Raw genomic sequence first — 23,998 nt, 5'->3', positions numbered from 1 at the left:
AGTTGTGGGTTTCTAGACATACTGCATGAAAAAGAGGGTAACACAAGAAGCTCAACAATCGCCCCTCTGAGCTGTGCCCCAGCTGGAATTCACCCTCAAGTCCTCACTAAATCTGTCTTCAGCTGCTTGTGTCTTATGTTAGGTGACCCTCTTTCTAGAAGACACAGCCACAAGTGCATAAAGGGCACTGTGTCATGCTTGTCAGCTTATTGAACAGCATGCCACAAGTGCATAAAGGGCACTGTGTCATGCTTGTCAGCTTATTGAACAGCGGGGCGCCTGGGGTTGTATGTAGCTTAGTGGCGGAGGGCTTGCCTCACTGTGAAAGGCCTTGTGTTCAGTCTCCAGCGCTGCCAAAAAAACAGAAAGAGAGAGAAAAAAAAGTTGTTTCTTGGTTACGCGATTGGGAAGGCTATGAGGCCTCAGGGAAAATGATTAGGGCTTGGAACTTGGATCTCATCCCGGGTCACAGTCTAAGACTCAGTGAGATTCCTAGGCAGGGCCTCAGAGCTTCCAAGATGAGAAAGAAATAATACCGCCCTGTGTACACCACCAAGTCCGTATGAGGAACATGGTCATTGTGCACCACAGACCTGCGCACGAGAAAAATACAGGAAAAGGGGCCAAGAGATGGGGGGCGGGAATAGAGAAAAACTAAGGTGTGCTGTGTATGTGAGGCAACCCCCACGATGAATGCCATAATTATGCTCTGCAAACATGTACAATGAAAAATAAAGGACTAGCACTTGTTTTGTTTTTTTAAAGCTACTGTGATTAAAGAAGATTAGGGTTCAAAGAGGAAGGTGGATAGGCAATGCAAGAAGGTACAGGGAAGGGCTGGTCTGGCTGTTTTAAAGTCTGCACTGTGGAAGAGAAATGGGAAGAAATGGGGTGGCGGGGAGGGGAAGGCCTGCAGCAGAGCAGCCTGGCGTTGGAGACTGAGCTTGCTACGAGAGACTCTGATATCTGCAGTAGAAGCCAGGTCTTGAAATTCTGCAGGCCCCTTGCTGCCTGGCACGACTGAATCCATCTCAGGACCAGTGTGAGCCACACTGGACAAGTGACTGTCCTTGTAAGGAACTGATACTTATTTTCAAAAACAAATCTGGGGGCTGGGGAGATAGCTCAGTAGAATAAGCGCTTGCCTGGCAAGCACAAGGGCCTGAGTTCAAGCCCCAGTTCTGAAAAAAAAAAAAAGAGCCAAGGTTGAGACATGGTGGGATTGTCAGGTTGGGGCAGAACATGTGGGATAAAAAGACAATGAGTATGACAAAGAAGCAGTTTTCCTTTGTGAACCACAAACACAGAGTGTTTCTAAAATGATTTTGAGCAATGTTATGTTGCAGCAAAATTGAGTCCAGGAAAGGAACAACACGAGGAGGTGAGGAGGCATGGAACAGCTGTATTTTACACCAGTGGCCCTGGTGGGAATAACTTCCAACAAAAGCCAGACTCCATGTGCTTGTGGGCTAGCATTTTTATATGCTGCATAAGTAGGAGGTACAAAAGTGAGGCAGGACAGCCTGGCAGTTCTTCTGATTAGCTAGCAGTTGAGATCACTGGCGACAAGGCTAGGTTAATAATCATCAGTTACAAGGCTAGATTAATGCTCATGTAGCTTGGTATAATCAGGCATTCTGCACGTTTGATTACGCTCTTGTGGTTACAGGGGTCAAGAAAGTAATTACAAAGGCATAAAGCAGTTACAGAGCTAGAAAGTTTCCAAAGAGAATGAATTTTTAACAAGAACAATGTTTCCTTGTACAGTTTTCTCTTTCAATAGCACTACTGGCCAATACCTCACGCTTACTACTGCTGATGTAGTTCTGGGTGGCAGGCAACCCTGTGGAGAAGGTAGAACTATCTATTAGGCACAGAGGAGTTAGATTACACAGCTCATAAAGATTAAAGCTGGGGTTCCGATTCATGCAGTCTGGCATAGGTGTGCATGTTTAAAAAAAATTTGTTAGGTATTTGGCACAGGGTCTTGCTACGCAGCTCAGACTCGTAATGAGCCTCCTGTATTAGCCTCCCCAGAGCTGGGATTACAGGTGTGCACCACCATGCCTGGTTTCAGTGGCTGGCTTGGTGCACCTGGGGCAGGGCTAGCATGACATGTGGTACCGGGGTTCGAACCCAGGTCCTTGCACTTGCCAGGCAGGCACTTAGACCTCTGACCTATCTTTAAAGACCAGTGTGCACATTTTTAATATTTTTCTTTTCAGAACCAAAGATTGAACTCAGGCCCTTGCACTTGTCAAGGAAGCGCTTATTCTACTGAGTCATCTCCCTGGCCCCACATTTTTAAAATCACTATATTGAACTGTCTTTTTGCTGGAGCAGGAGCACTTAGGCTAAAGATCTAGGTGGGAAAATCTGTTTAGAAGAATACACACATTAGATGAATTCATTTGAAAATCAATTTTTTGCCACAGTAATTTAAATCTTACATATATGTGTATGTACTATCAGTCTAGTTGCTAGGAAAGCCCTGGAATCTACTACAGTGCCTGGCACAGAGGAGGCACTCAATAAACCTGGCTCAAGGAAACAAATGAAGGAATAAAGTCATTTGAAAGTATACATTACTGATGCCCCAGGCAAGTAGAGAACTACCATTTATTGAGCCCCTTCTTCACTGAGAACACCAAATTATGTTTGCTGGCATCATTAGATTTGGCTTCAGGGCCGGCCAAATAGCTCAATGGATTAAAGTACCTGCAAGCAGGTGCAGGGGCCAGGGGTTCGATCCCTGGGCCTGCCATGCTGGCCCCGCCCCCAGGATGCACTGAGACAGCAATTGAGACTGGGCGTGGTGGCGCACAGTTGTAATCCTAGCACTTGGGAGGCTATAAACCAGAGAATCACTACAAATTCAATCTAGTAGTGAGACCCTGAACACTGTAGACTCTTCCCTAAAATATAGAAAAAAAAAACATAGATTTGGCTTCAGCCTAACCCTCAAAGGCACTGGTGTCGAGCCTATGGCTCACTTGTCACAGTGGGCATACAGAGCCCTCTCTTTTCCCGTGTGAGCCAAGTCACCCCAGCCAAGGGTTGACAAAGTATCGGCATGCATACAGCGTCAAGGCATCACGAATAACGCAAAAACAGAATGCAAACTTTCACCTTACAATAAAAAGCTGTTTATAGCATTGAAAGCTCTGTTACTGGGTTTTTCTTTTTCAAAATTTTTATTTATTTATGTGTGTGTGTGTGTGTGTGTGTGTGTGTGTGTGTGTGGTCAGCTCATCCCACCAGGGGGCGCAGCTGGCTGGCATGTGGTGCTGGGGGATCAAACCGCGGTCCCTGTGCTTTAGCTAAGCTTGTTCCAAGTAGGTGCTTTAGACCACTGAGCCATCTCACCAGCCCATGGGTTTTTCTCTTGAGATGAAAGATGTTAATGTATGAGGGTTTTTTTTTTTTTTCCTAAACTAAACCCTCAGTATTTGGGTTTAATCGCAGTGTTGGCATTTTGCAATAAACAAGTGGATTTTGGGTTGTAGTTCAGGCTCCCAGTCTCTAAAATGTTTGCTACTGTTGCAGAATTCAAGACACTGAAGAGACTGCTGGAGAAATGTGGATTTTGTTTTAGATATACACCGACGCTGAAGACTTACATCCCAAAGGGCTGAGCTCTGCACAAGGGAAGGGCTCCTGTTGCTGAAACTTGTGGGTGGGAAACTTTTCAGAAGTAAAACAGGCAGTCTGTTAAACTGTGAAGGTTTTTCAACTTGACGTAGTTTAGTGGCCTTGCTCCGGCAAAGAAGATTTATGGAAACGGGAGGTTACAGGGCTGGCCAGATAGCTCAGCGGACTGCGCTTGGGCAGGCATGGGGACCGGGATGTGATCCCCTGTGCGCTGTGCTGGCCCTGCCCCCAGGGCACAGTGAGATGGTGATTGAGACTGGGTGTGGTGGCGTGCGCCTGTAATCCCAGCGCTTGGGAGGCTGAAAACAGGAGGATCTCTATGAGTCCAATCTACATAGTGAGAAAAAAGGAGGTTATAAAACTTTACCTACAGGAGGAGCTGGGGAGATGGCTCAGTGGAATAAGCACTTTCCTGGCAACAAGCGCAAGGAAAACTTTACCTACAGGGATGAAAGTTACGGCTTTTTTCCTCTATTAGAGCAAACAACAACAGCTGTAGCAAGGGGGATGTTTGGGGAAACTCAACTTTTTCTTTTAAGTCCTGCTTCACCATCACTGTTGTAAGGTACATATGCTATCGTATATTGGGAAGCATGTCCCCACCTCATACGCAAGCTGCGAGCTCATGCCAGGATTCTGGGAGACCCAGCACTCTCCCCTCCACAACTCCAAGCGTTCAGGCAACCTCAGGGCCTCCCAGACACGCCCACAAACATCCCCGAGTACCCTTGAGCCTCGTTTGGAGTCCGAGCGTCCCGTGTGCCCACCCACGTGACTCTGTCAAGCACGCCTAAGCTCTTGCTCCATCCCTAGTAGCCTCCGGGCTGCACTTTCTGTCCCTGGTCCCCCCCCCCCCCTTACCTAGCACCACGACAGCCACCTTTCTACACATCGGCTCTGTGAGGAAGCGCCTGTGCACAGACTCTGAAGTGAGAAGACCTGGACCCGAGGAAGATGAATCTGAGCAGGCCAGACACCTTGGTGGGGCCCCGCTATCTTCACTGGTAAAATGGAAGACAATAGAATCCACAGGGTTTTATAGGGACCAAGTGAAGTTGCGTTCCTTCAGACCTGTCGCTTCCCGTAGTCGCCTCTCAAATATTCATATATTCAACAACATCAAAAGTACTGTTATGCACTCATAAACAAACAACATACATTAGGACTCTTGAGAAGTTACAGTCTTGTAGAGCAAGTAAACCTGCAAGTAATTGCAATTAAAACACATAGTGTGGTCAGTGCCACAGGCATACTATGTGCTAATGTGGAATTTTGCAAATGTTTATTATAACAAAAATACTCCGGCTGGAGATGATGGCACGTGCCTGGAATCCTCGGGAGGCTGAGGCAGGAGGACTGCTGTGAGTTCAGGGGTAGTGTGGGCTGGACTACGCAGTGAGTTCAAGGCCAGTCTTCATTGCACTGCAGGACCCTGTCTCAAAAAAGAAAAACATTATTTGTGTTTAACACAAATGTTGGCCTTTCTAATCAATACCTGTTGTGAAACTGTAAAAAACCAAAATCTTTCAAATCAGAAATCTGCTATGGTTATCTATTATGTTCTGAATAAAGTAAGAACTCTATAATGGCATTCCTCATTGGTTGATTCAGTGGTTTATGGAGGTATTAGGGATTGAACCTAGTGTCTTCCCATCGAGGTACATTCCCCAGGCCTTTTTTATTTTTTGAGACAGGGTCTCACTATGAGGTTCAGGCTGGCCTTGAACTCACTGTGTAGTTCCAGCTGGCTTTGAACTCGGGCAATCCTCCTGCCTCATTTTTCCAAGTGCTAGGCTTACAGGCACATGCAGCCATGCCTGGTTTCTTTCTTTTTTTCTTTTTAAATTTTATTTATTTATTTATTTATTTGTGTGTGTGTGTGTGTGTGTGTGTGTGTGTGTGGTCAGCTCAGCTCACCAGGGGCCAGGGCTGGCTGGCATGTGGTGCTGGGGGATCGAACCGCAGTCCCTGTGCTTCGCTAAGCTTGTTCTAAGTAGGTGTTTTAGACCACTGAGCCATCTCACCAGCCTTTCTTTCTTTCTTTCTTTCTTTCTTTCTTTCTTTCTTTCTTTTATGCTATAGATTACAAACTCTGCCATCCTTTTGTTCCATTTCTTCCGTTTGCCACAGTCAGCTGAACCAAGCTCTGTACAGTACCCAAGATGCGCCCCTAGCTTCCCACCTTTGTGCTGTGGATTTTTCTGTTTCCCTTGAAATCTCCCACCTGTAGCTGCTACTGAACTATCAGGAAGGCTTTACACACGACCCACATTTGCAGAGCCTCACTCGGTGTCCGGAGGTAGCAGCTTTCTCTGGTCGCCCCCTCGTGGCGCCAACTGAATCCTGCTTCTTTATTTTGCCTTCATTACCTAGGTGAAAGCCAGGGAGCGGCGCAGCTACCCGCCCGCACACAGACCTGAACCGACAAAACCCTTGCTCCGCGCGCTCTTTGGGAGCTGGTGTTAACGACAGGGCATGTCCAGTTTCCCAGTTCTGAGGACAGTCCTCTCTCAAAAACCATTCAAAAATACATTTATTGAGATAGGAATTACACACCATAACACTTTTTCATTTAAAACGTCCGATTCACTGGTTTTTGCCATCTAATTTTTAAAATTATTTATTTATTTTGCGGTACCGGGGATTGAACTCAGGACCTTGTGCTTGCCAGGCAAGCGCTTATTCTACTGAGCTATCTCCCTGGCCTGCACCATCTAATTTTAGAAGACTTTCATCACTCAAGTAAGAAACTCCTCCTCTGCTAGGTGGCACATGCTTGGAATTCTAGCACTCAGGAGGCTGAGGAAGGATGGATTTGAGGCCAGTCTGCACTACACAGAGAGATTCTATCTCAAAAACAAAAACAAGGGGCCGGGGAGATGGTTCAATAGAATAAGCACTTGCCTGGCAAGTGCAGGGTCCTGAGTTCAATCCCTGGTCCTCCCCCCACCCCCCCAAAAAATCAAGAAACAAAAAAAGGAAACCATGGAACGATATGGTGGCTCATGGCTATAATCTCAGCACTTGGAAGGCTGAGGCAGGAGAATGGCTGGGAGTTAAAGGGCAGTCTGGGCTACATGGAGAGACTATCTCAGAAAACAACTAAAAATAAACACTGAAAATTTTTTATTTTTAAATTAATTTTATTTTTTGGGGTATTTTAGGAAAGGGTCTACAAGAGTGTTCAGGGTCTCATTACTAGCTCAGACTCATAGTGGTCCGCCTGTTTACAGCCTCCCAAGAGCTGGGATTACAGACCTATGCCACCAGACCCAGTCTCGACTGCCTGTCTGTGTGCCCTGGGGCCAGGGCCGGCACAGCAGGCCTGGGGATGGAATCCCCGGCCCCTGTGCCTGCTTGCAGGCTCTCTAATCTGTTGAGCTATTTGGCCAGCCCTGAAAAAAACTTTGAAAAGAAAATCATTAAGAATCACTTTCAGGGCTGGAGAGATGGCTCAGTGGTCTAAAGCACCTACTTGGAACAAGCTTGTCTAAAGCACAGGGACTGTGGTTCAATCCCCCAGCACCACATGCCAGCCAGCCCCGCCCCCTGGTGGGCTGAGCTGGCCACACACACACACATACACACTAAATAAATATTAAAAAATAAAAAATAAAAATAAATAAAAAAAAGAATCACTTTCCCTCCTCACATACCACCTACATAAGACCACTAACCTTTTTTTCTTGCCTACTTTGGACATTTCATATACATAGAATCATGCATATGAATCATGTACTATGTGGTCTTTTGTGACTTACCTTGTTCATTTATCTATTTATTTTTGGATGGCCTTGAGGATTGAACCCAGTACTTTTGCACTGGCCTATAGCTCGGCATTTTATTTTTACTTTTGAGACAAGGTCTTGCTAGACCACCATGCTGCCCAGGTTGGACTTAAACTTGTGATCCTCCTGCCTCAGCCTCCAGAGTGCTGGTGTTAATGGATGGTGTGGTACCTATTGGTTCCAGGTTCTTCTCCCATTCAAAGGATTGGAGACTTATGAATATAGCAGTTTTATGTAGTAAATACATAGGAAATGAGAGAAAAATAAGAAAAAAAACGGGGAAAGATGCAGGATGGGTTATTGAAAGAATAAGGGTCACTGAAAGAAGTCAAAGCCCGCAGTGTTTTGTCTTCTTTTGACACCAGATCTTGGCAGTCTCCCCTGGGGCTCTGAAGCTGCTCTGCCCACGTGTCTTGGTCATGGTTTGACAGCTCTCCGTGCTTGATCGGTCACTGGGATTGTAGCCATGTGCCACCATGCCCAGCTTTGTTTATTGTTTGAAATTAGTCCACACTGCAGCAAATATCAGTACTTTATGCTTCATTGGTTTTATTTTTTATTTTTTGGGTGGTACTGGGGATCGAACTCGGGACCTTCTGTTTGCCACACAGGCACTTATGCTGCTGAATTGGTTCTTGTGTTGAATATTATTGTATGGTATTCATTTGTTTACCCATTCATCAGTCAGTGGACACTGGGCTTCCACTCTTCAGCTATTGTGAATAGTGCCGCTATCGTGTAGCCCTGTTAAAACACTGCCATGCTTTTCATTCTCTTGGGTAGAATTTTGGAATGGCTGGTTCATATGGAACTGTATGCTTACCTTTTGGGTGGACAGCCAAGCTGTTTTCCAAAGGGGCTGTGGCATTTTATGTCCCCATTAGCAGTATGTGTTTCAATTTTTCCTCACCCCTACCAGCCCTCTTTTCTATTCTAGCCACTGAATGGGTATGAAATCTGCTTTACAGATTTGGCAGTGAGTATGTGTGACTCCCCCAGAAATGCAGAGCAGAATCCCTGAGATACCTGTCTCTCCTCTCTGTGTCAGTTGAGACCTGGAATACAGTCCGCCTTAACACTTCATATTTAAATCATCTTCAGTGAGCCCCTATCTTAAGTCAGAACTCTTCATGGGGTACTTTCAAACACTCTACCCCATTTAATGACAACAGTTCCACGAGGAAGTTTTTCTGTTTTGTTTCTTGCAGTGGTGGGAACTGACCTCAGGGCCTTGCGTGTGTTATGCAAGTATTCTACCACTGAGCTACATCCTCAGCTTCATGAGGAAAATTTTATCGCCTCAATTTTGAGGAAATTATGTTCACTTAGCTACTGAGGAGTAGAGTTACAAGGACTTGACTGTCATGAGAAGGCTCAGATATTTTTTAAAAATTTCAGGATGGGGAGCAGCAGGGGAGCCTCCTGCTTAGCAGGTAGGAAGCCCCCCCCCCCAAAACAAAACAAAAACAGACACAAGCCAGGACAATCAGTACCACACACACAAGACCAGGCTCCTAACACCAAGGAGAGGGGTGGCCTGGCCTGGGAGGACAGAGGCAGTGGGAGGAGCATATTTGTCCTCTAACCTTGGCAGTAGTTACCGCAAATAGCCTTATAGGAAGGTAGCTCTCTCATGGCCAGTCTTCTGATTGGTCATTGATGATGGGGAAAATCCAAATTTTGTGTGAATTACCTCAGTTTTAAATAAAAAGTCGGCAGTGACTTAAAATAACCACTGTGGATGAATTCTTTAGGCTTAACACTCATCATTCTCTATTCATCTTCAAGAGAAAAAAAAAATCCTCATTTAGCTGTGAGAAGTGGCTCATGAATAGGGGACAGTGGAGTTAGGAAGAGGGTGTCTACGAGCCCCGGGTTTATAGTAGGGAAAGAAGTGACATCACCGCGCTGCAGGACTTGGTCCTGCCAGGGCAGCCGTCTTCACCAGGGTTCTCTGAGTACGGAGAGGAACTTGCACGGGACGCACGGACGCCGGGCACTAGCGGGCTGCCCGCCCCACGGAAGGGAGCCAGCGTCTCGGGACGGGACGGGCTTTGGATGGGCCGGGCGGGGCCGGGCGTTCTTCGCAATTGTTCAATACAAATCGAAACCCAAAGGAATAGTCCAGGCACAGACAGGTGAAGGACGAAGCGGGGGCGGGGGCTGAACTGTTACTTGTTTTTACTTCCAAAAATAAAGGTCATGGGGCCGGCGAGATAGCTCGGCGGTCTATTATGCCTGCTTAGGCAAGCGCGATCGCAGGGGAGCGCAGGGATCGTAGCTCCATCCCAGCACCCCGGGAGGGCTGAGCCGGCCACCCCCCCCACACATAAAATGGAGATAATTAGCCTCCCCTTGCCTGCCTACCACATAGGTCCGGGTAAAAAGAGGTAGAAAAAGTTCTTTTGTTCTAACATAACGTCTCCGTGCCCACGTCTTAAGCGCACCAGCAAGCGACCGGAACCAGAGTCTAGGGAGCGCGTGCTTCCAGGGGCAGGACCCGCAGGTGCACTCAAGCCCCGCCCACTCAGCGCCCGGGGCCGCAGGGGCGCCTTGCGAGCTCACCGGAAACCGCCCTTTCCCCGCGCGACCCGGAAGCGGAAGGGTCCGTTTTTCCCCCCGTTCGGTGCGTTCCTCCTGCGTCTTTCCTGCCAGGCGGGACCGCTTTGCTGCAGCGGTTGTTATCGTGCAGTGTGGAGTGGGGCTCTAGGGGCCCCGAGCGGCCGCGGACATGGCGGATGTGACTGCCCGCAGCCTGCAGTATGAGTACAAGGCGGTGCGTATGATCTCGGGGAGCGCTCCCCACCGAGTGCTGTGGGGTGGGGGCAGGTCTGTAGAAAGGGGTTTGGAGATCGGATGCGGGAGAAAGTGGGATTAGATGACGACAGGATAACCCCACTGGAGTTGGCGCAGGTGAAGAGGCTAAGAGCGCGCTAGCGGAATTTCTAGTAAGTCTTTTCGGCGCATACCGGCCTTCTTCCACTTGTTGCCAGTCCGCGTGCCGCTCTTTTCCCAAGAATGGTTATTAGGGACACTGTTATGAGCAGGAATGTCTCAATAGGGGCCGGGGAGATGGCTCAGTGGAATAAGCGCTTCCCTGGCAAGCGCAAGGGCCTGAGTTCAATTCCCGGTTCTGGGAAAAAAAAAAAAGTCTCAAGAAAAGACCTCTATTTTTTATTGTTTTGGCGGGGGGGGGGCTGGCTCAGGCTGCCTTAAGGGCGGGTGTGGTGTGGCATGTGGAGCTGGGGATCGAACCGCGGTGCCGCAAGCCTGACTGGGTTTGTCCATGCAGGCGCTTAAAGAACTGAGCAAACCGGCAAGCCCCCGAAAGTCCTTTATTCTGATTAGCGATGCTCAACCCTTAGTTGCAAGCGTACTTCCATCTGGTGTCGATGTGATGTAGGAATTTGTGCTACTCGTCATGAAGCTATGATAACGTATGATCTTTACAGAACTCGAATCTTGTGCTCCAAGCCGACCGCTCTCTCATTGATCGGACCCGCCGGGATGAACCCACAGGGGAGGTGCTGTCACTGGTTGGGAAGCTGGAGGGCACTCGAATGGGAGATAAGGCCCAGCGGACCAAACCGCAGATGCAGGAGGAAAGAAGAGCCAAGTAGGTGCCAAGGGATACCGAGTTGTATTCAGACCCAGAGTTCATCTTCCCTTTGGTGTCTTTGTTGAAATGTGTGGTGGCAGCCAAGACATTGCCTGGCTTAACATAATATGTTAAAGTGTGAAGTTTAACAGTTTAGCAGAACACGAGAAATTAGTGTCTTTATTCTTAACAAGAGCGTCTAAGGTGGAGAGTAACCTAATGGTACTTTTTCTAACATACATGTTTCTGATCCATAGTCCGATTTTAATTTCCTTCCAACTGTTTTCAAGACTGGTGCTGTTCCCTTGCCTCAGTGATCCCCTCTCCCTTAGCTTCCCAGTGCTACTCCTTCCTCTACTCTTTTTTTTTTTTTTTTTTTAATATATTTGGTTGTTACAGGGTCTCACTTGCAGCTCAGACTTGTGGTCCTCCTGCTTTCAGCCTCCCCAGCTCTGGGATTAAAGGCTTGCTCTGGCCTCCTCAGCCCGCCCTGGGGGCGGTGCTCTGTCCTGCACTTGCCTAAAGGGTGCTTTAGTCAGCTAAGCTGTCTCACCCCTCTTTACCTTTACTCTTGTCCATTTCCTGTTTACTGTTATACACTAACTCAAGCAGCCATAGTAGGAAGGACTTTTTGTTGTTTTTGTTTTATTTTTCCTCCTTGGGAGATCTATTTCAAAGCTTACATAGTTGCTGAACTTTACTATAATCTTTTTGATCTTGTGTGGTTCTCTGTCTTATCCCATCTCCTACAATGAAATCTCAAAAATTCCAAGGCCCAAGGCCCAGCATGGTAGCACTTGCCTGTAATTCTAGCACTCCAGGCTGAGGCATGAGGCTTATTAAGAGTCTGAAACCAGCCTGGCCTACAAAGTGAGCTGAAAGTCAGCAGCCTGAACTGAATAGTTAAGACCCTGTCTCAAAAAGCAGAAAAAAAAAAAAAGTCAAGGCCTCGATTAAATTAAGTAGCTATGTTCTAAAGGATTTTATGCATCAGTCCTCTACTTCATAGATTTTATTTTTTTCCTTGTACTGGGGATTGAACTCAGGACCTTGCGCTTGCCAGGCAGGTGCTTATTCTACTGTGCTATCTCCCTGCACCAGTAAGTTCTAGTGGCCAGGAGAGGTCCAGTGGAGATTTAGTTTCTCTGGCTAGAAAAAAATAATGCATCTCCACAGGGAAAAACTAGTCAAAATCCTGTTGTATAAAGTTGTCATACAGAGTATGCAGAATTATCTTTTAAAATTAAATGGAAATGTCACAATTTAATATTGAGAACATTTAGGGAGAGGTTGCTTTTCTGTCCTGTCCTATGAAAACCGCAATTCTGTAAATGGTTAAGCCCAGGTAGTAATCCTGAGGGACGTAGATCTCTGCATCCAAATATTAGCTGTGCAGTGAAACCGAGCACACAGGTGTGGGCCTGACCTAGCCTTGCTTCAGCAAGGATGGCTTTCTCATTCAGCGTCATACCCTGTGTCTGTCAGGCGGAGGAAGCGAGATGAGGACCGCCACGACATCAACAAGATGAAGGGGTACACCCTGCTGTCAGAGGGCATTGATGAGATGGTAGGCATCATCTACAAGCCCAAAACCAAGGAGACGCGGGAGACCTATGAGGTGCTGCTCAGCTTCATCCAGGCTGCTCTGGGGGACCAGGTGAGGCCACCTGTGTGTGGCAGGTAAGGGTGGGGAAGTAAAAAGACAAAGTGTGTTCTGTACTGTGCCGATTTCCCAGCGTGAAGGTAATCATCATGTGCTGCAAACATGTACTAATAAAACCTCAAATTATTTTTAAAAGGGGGAAATCATAGCTGGGAGACACCAGAATCTTGTCTTCAGATTTACCTGTGTACCAGCTTTTCATACTGATTTGCAGAAGTGGCTAGTACTGGGCTGGGGAGATAGATCAATGGAATAAGCACTTCCCTGGCAAGTGCAAGGGTCTGAGTTCAATCCCTGGTTCCACCAAAAAAAAAAAGAAAAGAAAGTGGCTAGTACTTAAAGAGCACTTAGCTTATGTAGATGTTCGCATCATCTCCATGATTGGACTTCTTTTTTTTAAACTAGAAATAGAACTCGGGACCTTGCACTTGCCAGGCAGATGCTTTATCTCCATGATGGGAACATTTTTTTTCCCCACCCACCCGCTTCCCCCCATGATTGGGTACTTTTCATATGCGTTTTCCATTATAGAAGAGGTGTGACCTGTAGAATAATTAATTCTTTTCAGTCAGTGGTGGTATTTGGCAGTCAGGCTAAAACTCCAGGTAGTCTGTCTCCAGAATCTAGGCTTCTAACCTTTATACACACGTGATTACATTAGGGCTCCTCACGAGTCTCAGAGGTTCTCTGGCAAAGTGGGTGCTAGAGGAAGTGTACACAAAAAGTACCAAAAGTATGGCCAGACAGAAGACCACTAAGGGCCTCAGCTGCCTGGAGACATGAAGCAAACTGTGGCAGAAGCTGTGTCCTGCTTCAAAAACCACCTAATTGTTAGGGATGCCAACCACGTACTCTACCACTGAGCTGCATCTCCCCTCCTAATCTTTTTCTTCTGGGCCAATTTTGCTTTTTATAATGTATTTTTTTCTAACCCTTGCCCATGTAGATATATAATTTCACAGAGCTGTATCACTGTATGCATACTATCATACTATTTTGCCTTTTTCCTAATCTTATTTTTAATGTATTTAATACAGGGTCTACAGGGTCTCACTATACAGATCAGCCTCCCAAGTGTTTGTGTGCCACCATGCCCAGTCTCATTCACTCTCAGCATGCCCCAGGGGCAGGGCCTGCATGAGGTGTGGGGAAGATTGAACCCTGGTGGGCAGGCACTTTAGTCCATTTGAGCTATCTGGCTGGCCTTTCTAATCTTTTTTTTGGTGGAACCGGGGATTGAACTCAGGCCCTTGGGCTTGCCAAGGAAGCGCATATTCCACTGAGCTATCTCCCCTGCCCCTCTAATCTTTTTAAAAACAAGTTTTCCTGTAATTATGTGGCTCTGGGTAACATTTTTTTTATCAGCATTAATGAAAGTGGTCAGAGCCTTGGGTGCTGCAGTTTGAAGAGGGGTGGTTCTTCATGCTCCACCATCACATAGAGCTGGTTGGTGATTTTCTAGCTGCTGTTCTGAATGTCTGTCTGTATTGTTACCAGCCACGTGATATCCTTTGTGGGGCAGCTGATGAAGTTCTGGCTGTCCTGAAGAATGAAAAGCTGCGAGACAAGGAAAGGCGAAAAGAGATTGATCTGCTTCTTGGTCAGACAGATGATACCAGATACCACGTGCTAGTAAACTTGGGCAAAAAGATCACTGACTATGGTGGAGACAAGGAAATTCAAAATATGGGTAACTGAGCTCTTCGTGTCTTGATTATATTAACTGGTTTTAGTTTTGATAACCAAATCTGTACTTCTAGTGTCATTCATTGATTGAAAAATCTGAATATCAGTGAGTTCTCATAACCTGTTCTGTGTGTTTTGAAGAGCTATGACTGGTGGACACCAGAATTCCTAGATTGTATTACTAAATTCATACTGAGACTCTGCTGTTATGTAGAATATGGGAGAAAATTTGGGTAGAGCCTGGGCTTGAGTCTGGGATTGGCAGGTTGGAGAAAGCCTTGGAATGGGCAACACAAGTGGCTGTGTTATGTTGATCACTTAAGCCTTCATGTGACCTTGGACCTTGTTTCTATCCTGAGGAGAAGCAAGTCCGATGAATGGGGAGGGAATGGGCTCTAGTACCTTTTCTGCTGCTAACCATTCACTGCCCTCTTGTAATCCTCAGATGACAACATCGATGAGACCTATGGGGTGAATGTGCAGTTTGAATCTGATGAGGAGGTGAGCAGTGAAGTGGATGGAGCCCATTTGTTTCTTTTTTAAGAGCTGCTAAGGTGACAGGGCTCCTTCTAGTGTAAAGAAATTCCCTTGCTTAAGCCAAATAGATTTTACAGTGTTTTATGAGTGTTAGACTTAGAAATTTAGTGTTGTTTTGTTAAAAAATTACCATGATTATCTTTAGATTTTCTAAAGCAAATTTAAACTAATATAAATTAATTTAGAACAAAGCAAGTTGAACCGGGTGTGGTGGGGCACACCTCTAATACCAGCACTTGGAGGCTGGGGAAGGAGGAGTGTTTCGAGTTTGAGACCAGCTTAGGATACAAAGTGAGCTCAAGGCCAGCCTGAACTGCACAGGAAAACCCTGTCTCAAAAAAAAAAAAGCGGACCAAGTGCAAGGACTGGGGTTCAGTCCCTGGCACCACATGCCACACTAGCTATCGAGTCCGGGTGTGGTGGCACATGATTATGGTCCCAACTCTGGGGAGGTTGAATACAGGAGGATCACTTGAGTATGAGCTGCATAGTGAGACCCTGTACCAAATACATAAAATAGGGGCTGGAGAGATGGCTCAGTGGTCTAAAGCACCTACTTGAAACAAGCTTGGCAAAGCACAGGGACCGCGGTTCGATCCCCCAGCACCACATGCCAGCCAGCCCCGCCCCCTGGTGGGCTGAGCTGGCCACACACAAACACAATAAATAAATGTAATAAATAAAAATAAATAAATTTAAAAAAAAATTAAAAAAAAAAGTCTAAGGCACCTACTTGGAACAAGCTTGGCAAAGCACAGGGACCACGGTTCGATCCCCCAGCACCACATGTCAGCCAGCCCGCCCCCTGGTGGACTCAGCTGGCCACACACACACACACACACACACAAATAAATAAATAAATAAATAAATTTAAAAAAAAATACATAAAATAGATCAGCAAAGACAAAAAACAAAAATAGAGCATGTAGCTCCACTTAAGGTAAATCTATGTTTGACAGCATTTTTAACATTTTGTTTCAATACTCCGCTGTTTCTTATTGTGTATCACATTAGTTTTAGGAGAAAGCACATTTGTTGAAGAACATGAGCATAGTGTGTCCGTAGTTGATTAACAATTGCAGCGGTCACTGGTCAGAGTTTACCAGTAATCAGAATTTCTAGACTACAAATAGGAGTGAGTGGGGCACTAGGAAACATTGGAAATTAGGCTTCAAAATCTCACTTGGTCGATTTGCCTCTGGAGAGTTAGAACAGGATAGGAAGTGGGGTCTCACAGAAGAGTTTAGAAGGCAGTACATTGAACTAAGGAGCCAAGAATTCTAAATTTTATATTTTGGACAGATCGCTTAGTCTTGGTTTCTTTTTCTATAAGATGATTGCTAAGCTCCCCCTACAGTATAGCTAGTATAGTTAATCAGCCTACCTAGTTTAAAGCAGCAACAAACCAATAGCAGTACATTTAAGCAAGTGAACCTGGCAGTATTCTGAGTACACCTTGCAGTGTTAAGTGAATACAGTGGCGGGCAAGCCAAATGCAGCCTCTGCATTTCTAGGTATGGAAAAGATGCCTGATTTCCACGTTTGCTTTCATGTAGCTGTTCCTCCTGTCAGTCCTTGGGGCTGTGTGCAAGCGTGTTTAGAGTGAGACTGTGGTCCAGGCAGTGGCCCTCGTGCTGCTAAGGTGAGAAGCAGAAGTGAAAACAGAAGCGCCTGAGAACAGTTCAGGTGGCCACTTTCTTAGTGTACCCTGGGCTGGGGCTGACCTGGTTCCAGTAAGCAGACGGTTCTGTCCCAAAGCTCTTGCTCTAACGTGAAGTCATTCAGATGATTTAAAGCAGCTCCGTGGGGACATAGATGAGTTCCACGTGGCTGAGGTTGGGCCATTTCCACAGGAAGGTGATGAAGATGTGTATGGGGAAGTTCGAGAAGAGGCGTCTGATGATGACATGGAAGGGGACGAGGCTGTCGTGCGCTGCACTCTTTCTGCTAATGTAAGTAAAGTTTCTTCCTTTGCTTCCAGGTTATTTCTGGTTGTAGCGCTTTTTCCTTAGGTCTGTGTCCTCTTAAAAATTACTTACTGAGGGACCGGGGAGATGGCTCAGTGGAATAAGTGCTTCCCTGGCAAGCACAAGGGCCTGAGTTCAATCCCTGGTTCTGGAAAAAAAAAAAAAAAATTACTTACTGAGCCATATTTTGGTAGGGTGAGCCACAGGTTAGCTTATGTTTCAATGCTAGAGATCAAGCCCAGGGCTTTCTCAGCTAAGCAGGTGCTCTCACTGAGCTACATCCCTAGTCCTTTTAATTATGTTTTTGAAATAGGTCTCACTAACTCACCTGGTGTTGGAGTCCCCTCCTGGTCCTTGTCTCAGCCCAAGAAGTCTATACTTATAATCCCAAAAATCCGTTACTGGACTCCCATCAAGTTAATTCCAATCTACCACTTCCAGTGCAACCCACAGGGAAAACAAAGACACTCAGATATATATATGTGTGTGTGTGTGTGTGTGTGTGTGTGTGTGTGTGTGTGTGTATGTAATTATTGGGGAGCCAAGGGGCCCTAAGTCCAGCCATGAAGATGGCTAAGATGGCTTTTTCTGGAGCAAAGAGAGCGACCCAGGGCCCCGTGGGGGTGGGGGTGGGGTGTTTAATCAGCTGAGGAGGAGTGGCTTGAGGAAGAGAATTATGGGAAGTAGGTGATTACTGTGAGCTGGGCTAGGTGGGTGGCCTGCATTTATGGCTGGCATATGCAGAGAGAGTAATTTGCATTGTGCTGTTCAGATAGTATCTAATGTTTTGAGGGCCTGGTGCTTCAGCTCTGATGTGTGATCTTTCAAGCCCCAGGAAGTCATAGCCTCTATCTCGAGGCTTGATCCTAGCAGACAGTGTGGAGCACTGGCGCGTCATCCTGTCTCTACCCTGCTCATATTGGAGAGCAGCAGGTGTGGGTTATCAGGGAAGCACGCATGCCATCTTCAGAAATTACCGCCAGCACCTCGGCTAGACCAGTATACATTGCTTAAGGCCAATTGAAAGGATAAAGAGTAGTCCCAGCCAGCTCTGTACATATCAGTACAAGGAAATAGGCTCAGGCTCAGCCCAAATGAAGATAATCGCTCTTTCAAGGAGAGCTGCTCAGGTGGTCCTCCACGGCCTGGGATGGTTTTGAATTTGATTTGAAATCCTGCTGCAGCCTTCTGAGTAGCTGGGATTATTGCTATGTACCAGTGTGCCCAGCCAGCCTTGGGGTCCTGGTTTTCTTAAGACTTACATTGATGGAATCAGGCTCGCTTCTGAACCCAGTGTAGCAGACTTTTTGTCTTTGGAAATATTTCAGAAGAAAGTGGGCGTGGAATGGCGGGTGGCTTTGCTGCGGGCAGGTGAGAAGGCCGTTGAAGGGCCGAGGACCCGGTAAGCTCAGTGCTGGTTACCTTTCAGCTCGTGGCCTCTGGGGAGCTCATGAGCTCCAAGAAGAAGGATTTGCACCCTCGGGATATCGATGCATTCTGGCTGCAGCGGCAGCTCAGTCGTTTCTATGATGATGCCATCGTCTCGCAGAAGAAGGCAGATGAGGTGTTGGAGATTTTGAAGGTACAAACAAGATGGCATTTCTGTTCAGTGCACCTTGGCAGATGGGGACAGTGTTGGAAGCAGCAGATGGCTGTGTCCTTAATGACTGAGGCATTTCTTCTCGCTCCAGACGGCCAGTGATGACCGGGAATGTGAAAACCAGCTGGTTTTGCTCCTGGGTTTTAACACATTTGATTTCATTAAAGTGCTGCGGCAGCACCGGATGATGAGTGAGTATAAGGGTGCTCTTCCTGTGTGTGTGTGTGTGTGTGTGTGTGCGCGCGCGTGTGCATGCACGCTGGTACAAGTGGGCTGGGACTGTTCAGCCCTTTGTTATTTTTATTCCTACCCCAAGACTGAAGGTTGGTTCTGTCTCATCCCCTCTTGTTCACCTGCTCTTTCTTTTCTTGTTCTTGGCAGTTTTATACTGTACCTTGCTGGCCAGTGCTCAGAGTGAACCTGAAAAGGAAAGGATCATGGGAAAAATGGAAGCAGATCCAGAGCTGTCCAAATTTCTTTACCAGCTCCACGAAACGGAGAAGGAGGATCTGATCCGAGTAAGGAGGGCTGGGGTGGGTTCTCTTCTTGTCCCTCATCTGGTGTTGGGCTTGTTTGCATACAGAAGAGACCTTGGCTACAAGGTTGCAGCATGAAGGCAAGTTTCTGCCTAATGGGAATGTTGCAGTAGTGGAGCATTTTTCTAAAGTCTGTGGGGCGTGGTAGTACAGATTAGAATCAGTCTATCACACTGAGGGGGTTCCAGGGATAGTCTTCATCAGCATTCAGGGGCCTGAACTGTTTTCATGGGCAAAGCATGGCATTTAATTGAGGGACAGGATGCCTGTTGGCTTCTTATCCCCTTAGGGCCAGCCCTGTTCTGTGCTCTTTTTTCTCTAATGATCTTTCCTTTGTTCTTTCTGATGGTCCTTTTGGCAGGTATTTGGATGTCAAGTCCTGCCTTTGTGCTTGGTGACTGAGCACCTGTGTGTCCAGGGCACCAAAAAGGACAAGAACCCAGGAGAGCAATGGAGTCATGTGCTTTTTATCTTCCCCTGCAGGAGGAAAGGTCCCGGCGAGAGCGAGTTCGTCAGTCCCGAATGGACACGGATCTGGAAACCATGGACCTGGACCAAGGTGGAGAGGTGAGTCCCGGTCATTTCACTGGCCAGGGGAGGAGAAGTCATTGCCCAGCAGTCTCATCTGTATACGGTGGTTTTTCATGTTTCAGGCTCTGGCTCCTCGGCAGGTTCTAGACTTGGAGGACCTGGTTTTTACCCAGGGGAGTCACTTCATGGCCAATAAGCGCTGTCAGCTTCCCGACGGCTCCTTCCGTCGCCAGCGTAAGGGCTATGAAGAGGTTCACGTGCCTGCTCTGAAGCCCAAGCCCTTCGGCTCAGAGGAAGTGAGTGAATTGTTCATATCAGTTTGTTGTTCAGTTTACCTTCCTTCTCATGTAACTTCAACCATTGATCAAAGCATAGCTTTTTTTAAAAAAAAAGGCATAGCTTTGTCTCATGAGTAGTATGTTCCTGAGATAAAGCTGCTTCAGGGTTTTCCCCTTCTGGTTTTGAGTCTGGGATAACGTTGCTGTCTCTGGACTGGCCTTTAGTGGAGAGATGTGTGGGAGATTGCCAGGGGTGAAATCCTAACATTCCCACAAAAAAAGACAGTGTGCTTGAGGATGTTGTCAGCCTGATATATTTAATGTTCCTTCTTTCTAGCAACTGCTTCCAGTGGAGAAACTGCCAAAGTATGCCCAGGCTGGATTTGAGGGCTTCAAAACACTGAATCGAATTCAGAGTAAACTCTACCATGCTGCGCTGGAGACAGATGAGAACTTGTTGCTGTGTGCTCCTACTGTAAGTGCTGCTCTGCTTTTTTTCTGTTGTTTTTTGGTGGAATGTCGTCTACAGTCTTCTGGTTGCAAGATTGTTCTTAATCTTCACCTATAGTCTGCAGTTCTTTATTCTTTGATGAGAGACATGTTAAATGCTCAGGACATGTATTCTTGAGCACACAACATTAGGGCAGTGAGCATAACGGGGTGAACAGGCTGTCTGTCTCTGACCTCTCCCAGGGTGCCGGGAAGACCAATGTGGCCCTGATGTGCATGCTCCGCGAGATAGGGAAGCACATCAACATGGACGGCACCATCAACGTGGACGACTTCAAGATCATCTACATTGCTCCCATGCGCTCCCTGGTGCAGGAGATGGTGGGCAGTTTTGGAAAGGTGAGGCTGAGGCTTTGCTTCAGAAGCACTGGGCGTGGGCCTGGCATCATTGCTGCTGCTCAGTGCCTCCTGGGCTGCATTCTCCTACCTCCAGGGTGGGTCTGGACCCACTACTGGAGAGGTTCTGAAGCAGGAATGGCTTGAGTTCTCATGTGCAAGGGTTTAGGTCATCTCTGTCCTAGTGATCATCTACATTTTGTGGTGTTTATGGATGGTTCTATGGACATAGTTGATGGTGAACTTGGAGGTAGTAGCCCAGATTTTGTTACTTGCGTGTTTCCAGTTTTCTGATCTTATGTGGATGGTTCCCTCTGAGACATACATGCTTCATTTTCTTTCTTTCTTTCTTTTTTTTTTTTTTTTTGCGGAACCAGGGATTGAACTCAGGCCCTTGCGCTTGCCAGGGAAGCGCTTAATCCACTGAGCCATCTCCCCGGCTCCATGCTTCATTTTGTTGAGAGCAACATGGGATTTCTTTTCTTTCTTTTTTTTTTTTTTTCTCTTCAGTATTGGAGATTGAACTCTGGCCCTTGTGCTTGCCAGGCAGGTGCTTAAACCACTGAGCTACCTCTCTGGCACTTCATGGATTCCTTTTAGGAGTGTGTGTTCATCTGGATTGCCTGACAGCATTCCCTGCTCCTGGTACCTGGGTACCTGTGGGGGGAAGGTCGCTGTCTTTTTCCTCTGTCCTCCTTCTGCGGTAGAGCTCCGGCACACTAGGCAGGAACTGTGCCCTGAGCTACACCGTGCCCCTCCGGCGTTCTCACCTCACGAGCCTCTCCTCCCCAGCGCCTGGCTACCTACGGCATCACTGTGGCGGAGCTGACTGGGGACCACCAGCTGTGCAAGGAGGAGATCAGCGCCACGCAGATCATCGTGTGCACCCCTGAGAAGTGGGACATCATTACTCGCAAGGGCGGCGAGCGCACCTACACCCAGCTGGTGCGGCTGGTCATTCTGGTGAGTGGGGAGCAGGCGGGTGGGGCCTGGCGCTCACAGGGAGCATGTCTTCATGCAGCTGCTTTCAGCTTTGCTCTTCCTGTTAATGAAGAATCATATCAGAGAAAATCTTCCCAGTCAGCATGCGTTGTTTGCCATACTCTATACCATTTTGTTTTGTATCTGACATGGTTTGAAATCAGTGTAAACAGACCAAGGAAAAATTATTTCAGTGTTCAGTCAACATTGAAGGGCTTTACAAACCAGCAGTCAAGCCAGTTGCGGTGGCACACACCTATAATCCAAGTACTCGGGAGGCTGAGGCAGGAGGATTGCCTCAAATTTGAGGCCAGCTGAGGCTACACAGTGAGTTCAAGACCAGCTTAAATTACATAGCAAGGTCCTGACTCAAAAAAAAAAAAAAAAAAAAAAAAGTAGGTAATCACTGTTCAGAAGCAACACGTAAGGACTGAGAATGTCGGACGTTGTGTTCCACGTGCACAACACATAGAGAGGATTTTTGCAGTTTGGTGTTGCCTTTCTCTTGGCTTTTTGTTGGTTTTGTTTTTTTTGAAAGAAGTCTAGTCCAAGCTGGAATCAAACTTGGAATTCTGCTGTCTCTCGGCTTCCAGTGCAGAGGCACACCCCGTCTCACCAAAGGTTTTTGTGGGCGTCTGGGCACGTGAGCACATGCTGGTGTTTAGTGTTCTGCAGCAGGGCTGGCGTCTGTGGCTGCTGGTTTTTGTTTTACTGGAACACAGCTATTCCATTTTCTTTTATAATTGCTTTGTGCTGGAATGGTAGAGCTAGATATTTGTAAATAATAACAAATGCTTGTATTTCTAAGATATTTATAAATAATAACAGGGATTATAAATGTAAAACATGACTTTGAGCCTAAAATGCTGTGTGGCTCTTTCTGCTACCCATTCTTTTTTTTTTTTTTTTTTTTTTGCGGAACCGGGGATTAGAACTAGGGCCCTTGCACTTGCCAGGGAAGCACTTATTCCACTGAGCCATCTCCCCAGCCCCTTGCTACCCATTCTTGAGCCTTCCTGAAGTCTCAGTGAGCAGCAGCCTGGAACAGGAGTTTGTTGGGATTTACCCCACCCCTTCGATGATAATGATAATGTACACAGGGACAAGCCCCCAGGGCATCCTGTGCTGAACTGAAGTCTAAGAAGCACTGCTCTAAGCCCTGTGGACCATGATCAGATTTTCCTATCTGAAGTGTTACAAGCCTCCAGGCATGGTGGTGCACACCTGTAAGCTCAGTACCTGGGAGGCTGAAGCAGGAGGATTACCATGAGTTTGAGGTGCACTTGGCCTCAAAGCCAGCCTCGATTATGTAGCGAGACCCTGTTTTAAAGGAATAAATATGTAAAGTGTGAGCAACTCGTGACTCACAAAGTGCTATTTCCATGCAGTGCTGTCTTAATTCCGAGTCTCTGCCTTGAGATTCCTTCCTTGTTTTCTTTAATTAGGCATCTTAGCTTACAGATATACAACTAGATGAGCCCAGGAAAATGGGTTGTATGTGCTCAGGTCCTAGAGGTGATTCGCTCTCCTCTCATTGCTTAGGATGAGATCCATCTTCTCCATGACGACAGAGGGCCTGTCCTAGAAGCTCTGGTGGCCAGGGCCATTCGAAACATCGAGATGACCCAGGAGGACGTCCGACTCATTGGCCTCAGTGCCACCCTCCCCAACTACGAGGATGTGGCCACCTTTCTGCGTGTGGACCCTGCTAAGGGTCTCTTCTACTTCGACAACAGGTATAAGGGAAGACTAGGATACCCAGTAGTGTGAGAAAAAGACTGGGTAATAAAGCTGTCATGAATGGTGTATTGACCTGTATCCAAGGAGCACTGCTGTGTTACGTTTCAGAAAAACCTTTGGGTTTTTATGTCTGAATCTAAGAAGATGAACAGTGCTCCCAGGGCAGGGGAAAGTACTCTTTGCTCTTGTACCTTTCATTGCCAGAAGCCTCATGCATTGAACTGTTAACTTTTAGCTTCCGTCCAGTGCCTCTGGAACAGACATATGTGGGCATCACAGAGAAAAAAGCTATCAAGCGTTTCCAGATCATGAATGAAATTGTCTATGAGAAAATCATGGAACATGCTGGAAAAAATCAGGTGTGTTCAAGGTCTACTCTTGAATCTGTTCTGCTCAATTTTTGACTTACTGGTAATCTGACATGACTGACAGAGAAGATTCAACACAAATATCAGTATCGAGAGTGAGATAAATGGGTGACTCAGAACCTGCCCTAACAATGTACCCTCAGGTAATTGGGGCTGGGGATATAGTCAGTGGTAGAGCAGGTGCTTTGTGTGTGTGAGACCCTGCAAAGAAAACAAATGATAATCAGG

At 46.8% G+C, this 23,998-nt stretch overlaps 1 protein-coding gene across 1 annotated transcript in view; it reads left to right on the top strand.

The window, feature by feature from the left end:
* Positions 1–10,048: 10,048 nt before the first annotated feature.
* The window catches only part of Snrnp200 (small nuclear ribonucleoprotein U5 subunit 200), a 31,261-nt gene continuing 17,311 nt past the window's right edge, over positions 10,049–23,998 (top strand). The window contains exons 1-16 of the mRNA XM_004633161.2: positions 10,049–10,215; positions 10,892–11,055; positions 12,523–12,694; positions 14,198–14,390; positions 14,832–14,887; positions 16,777–16,875; positions 18,320–18,472; positions 18,582–18,681; positions 18,872–19,008; positions 19,510–19,593; positions 19,680–19,853; positions 20,173–20,310; positions 20,529–20,684; positions 21,474–21,644; positions 23,205–23,398; positions 23,638–23,761. Coding sequence (XP_004633218.1) covers positions 10,171–10,215; positions 10,892–11,055; positions 12,523–12,694; positions 14,198–14,390; positions 14,832–14,887; positions 16,777–16,875; positions 18,320–18,472; positions 18,582–18,681; positions 18,872–19,008; positions 19,510–19,593; positions 19,680–19,853; positions 20,173–20,310; positions 20,529–20,684; positions 21,474–21,644; positions 23,205–23,398; positions 23,638–23,761 — 2,160 coding nt within the window. The 5' untranslated portion in view covers positions 10,049–10,170. The remainder of the gene's footprint in view (positions 10,216–10,891; positions 11,056–12,522; positions 12,695–14,197; positions 14,391–14,831; positions 14,888–16,776; positions 16,876–18,319; positions 18,473–18,581; positions 18,682–18,871; positions 19,009–19,509; positions 19,594–19,679; positions 19,854–20,172; positions 20,311–20,528; positions 20,685–21,473; positions 21,645–23,204; positions 23,399–23,637; positions 23,762–23,998) is intronic.

This window comes from Octodon degus, unplaced genomic scaffold (genome assembly GCF_000260255.1).
Source record: "Octodon degus isolate 3935 unplaced genomic scaffold, OctDeg1.0 scaffold00052, whole genome shotgun sequence".
NCBI lineage: Eukaryota > Metazoa > Chordata > Mammalia > Rodentia > Octodontidae > Octodon > Octodon degus.
Note: the sequence above shows the minus strand (reverse complement) of the source record. Positions and strands in the feature narration are given on the sequence as shown.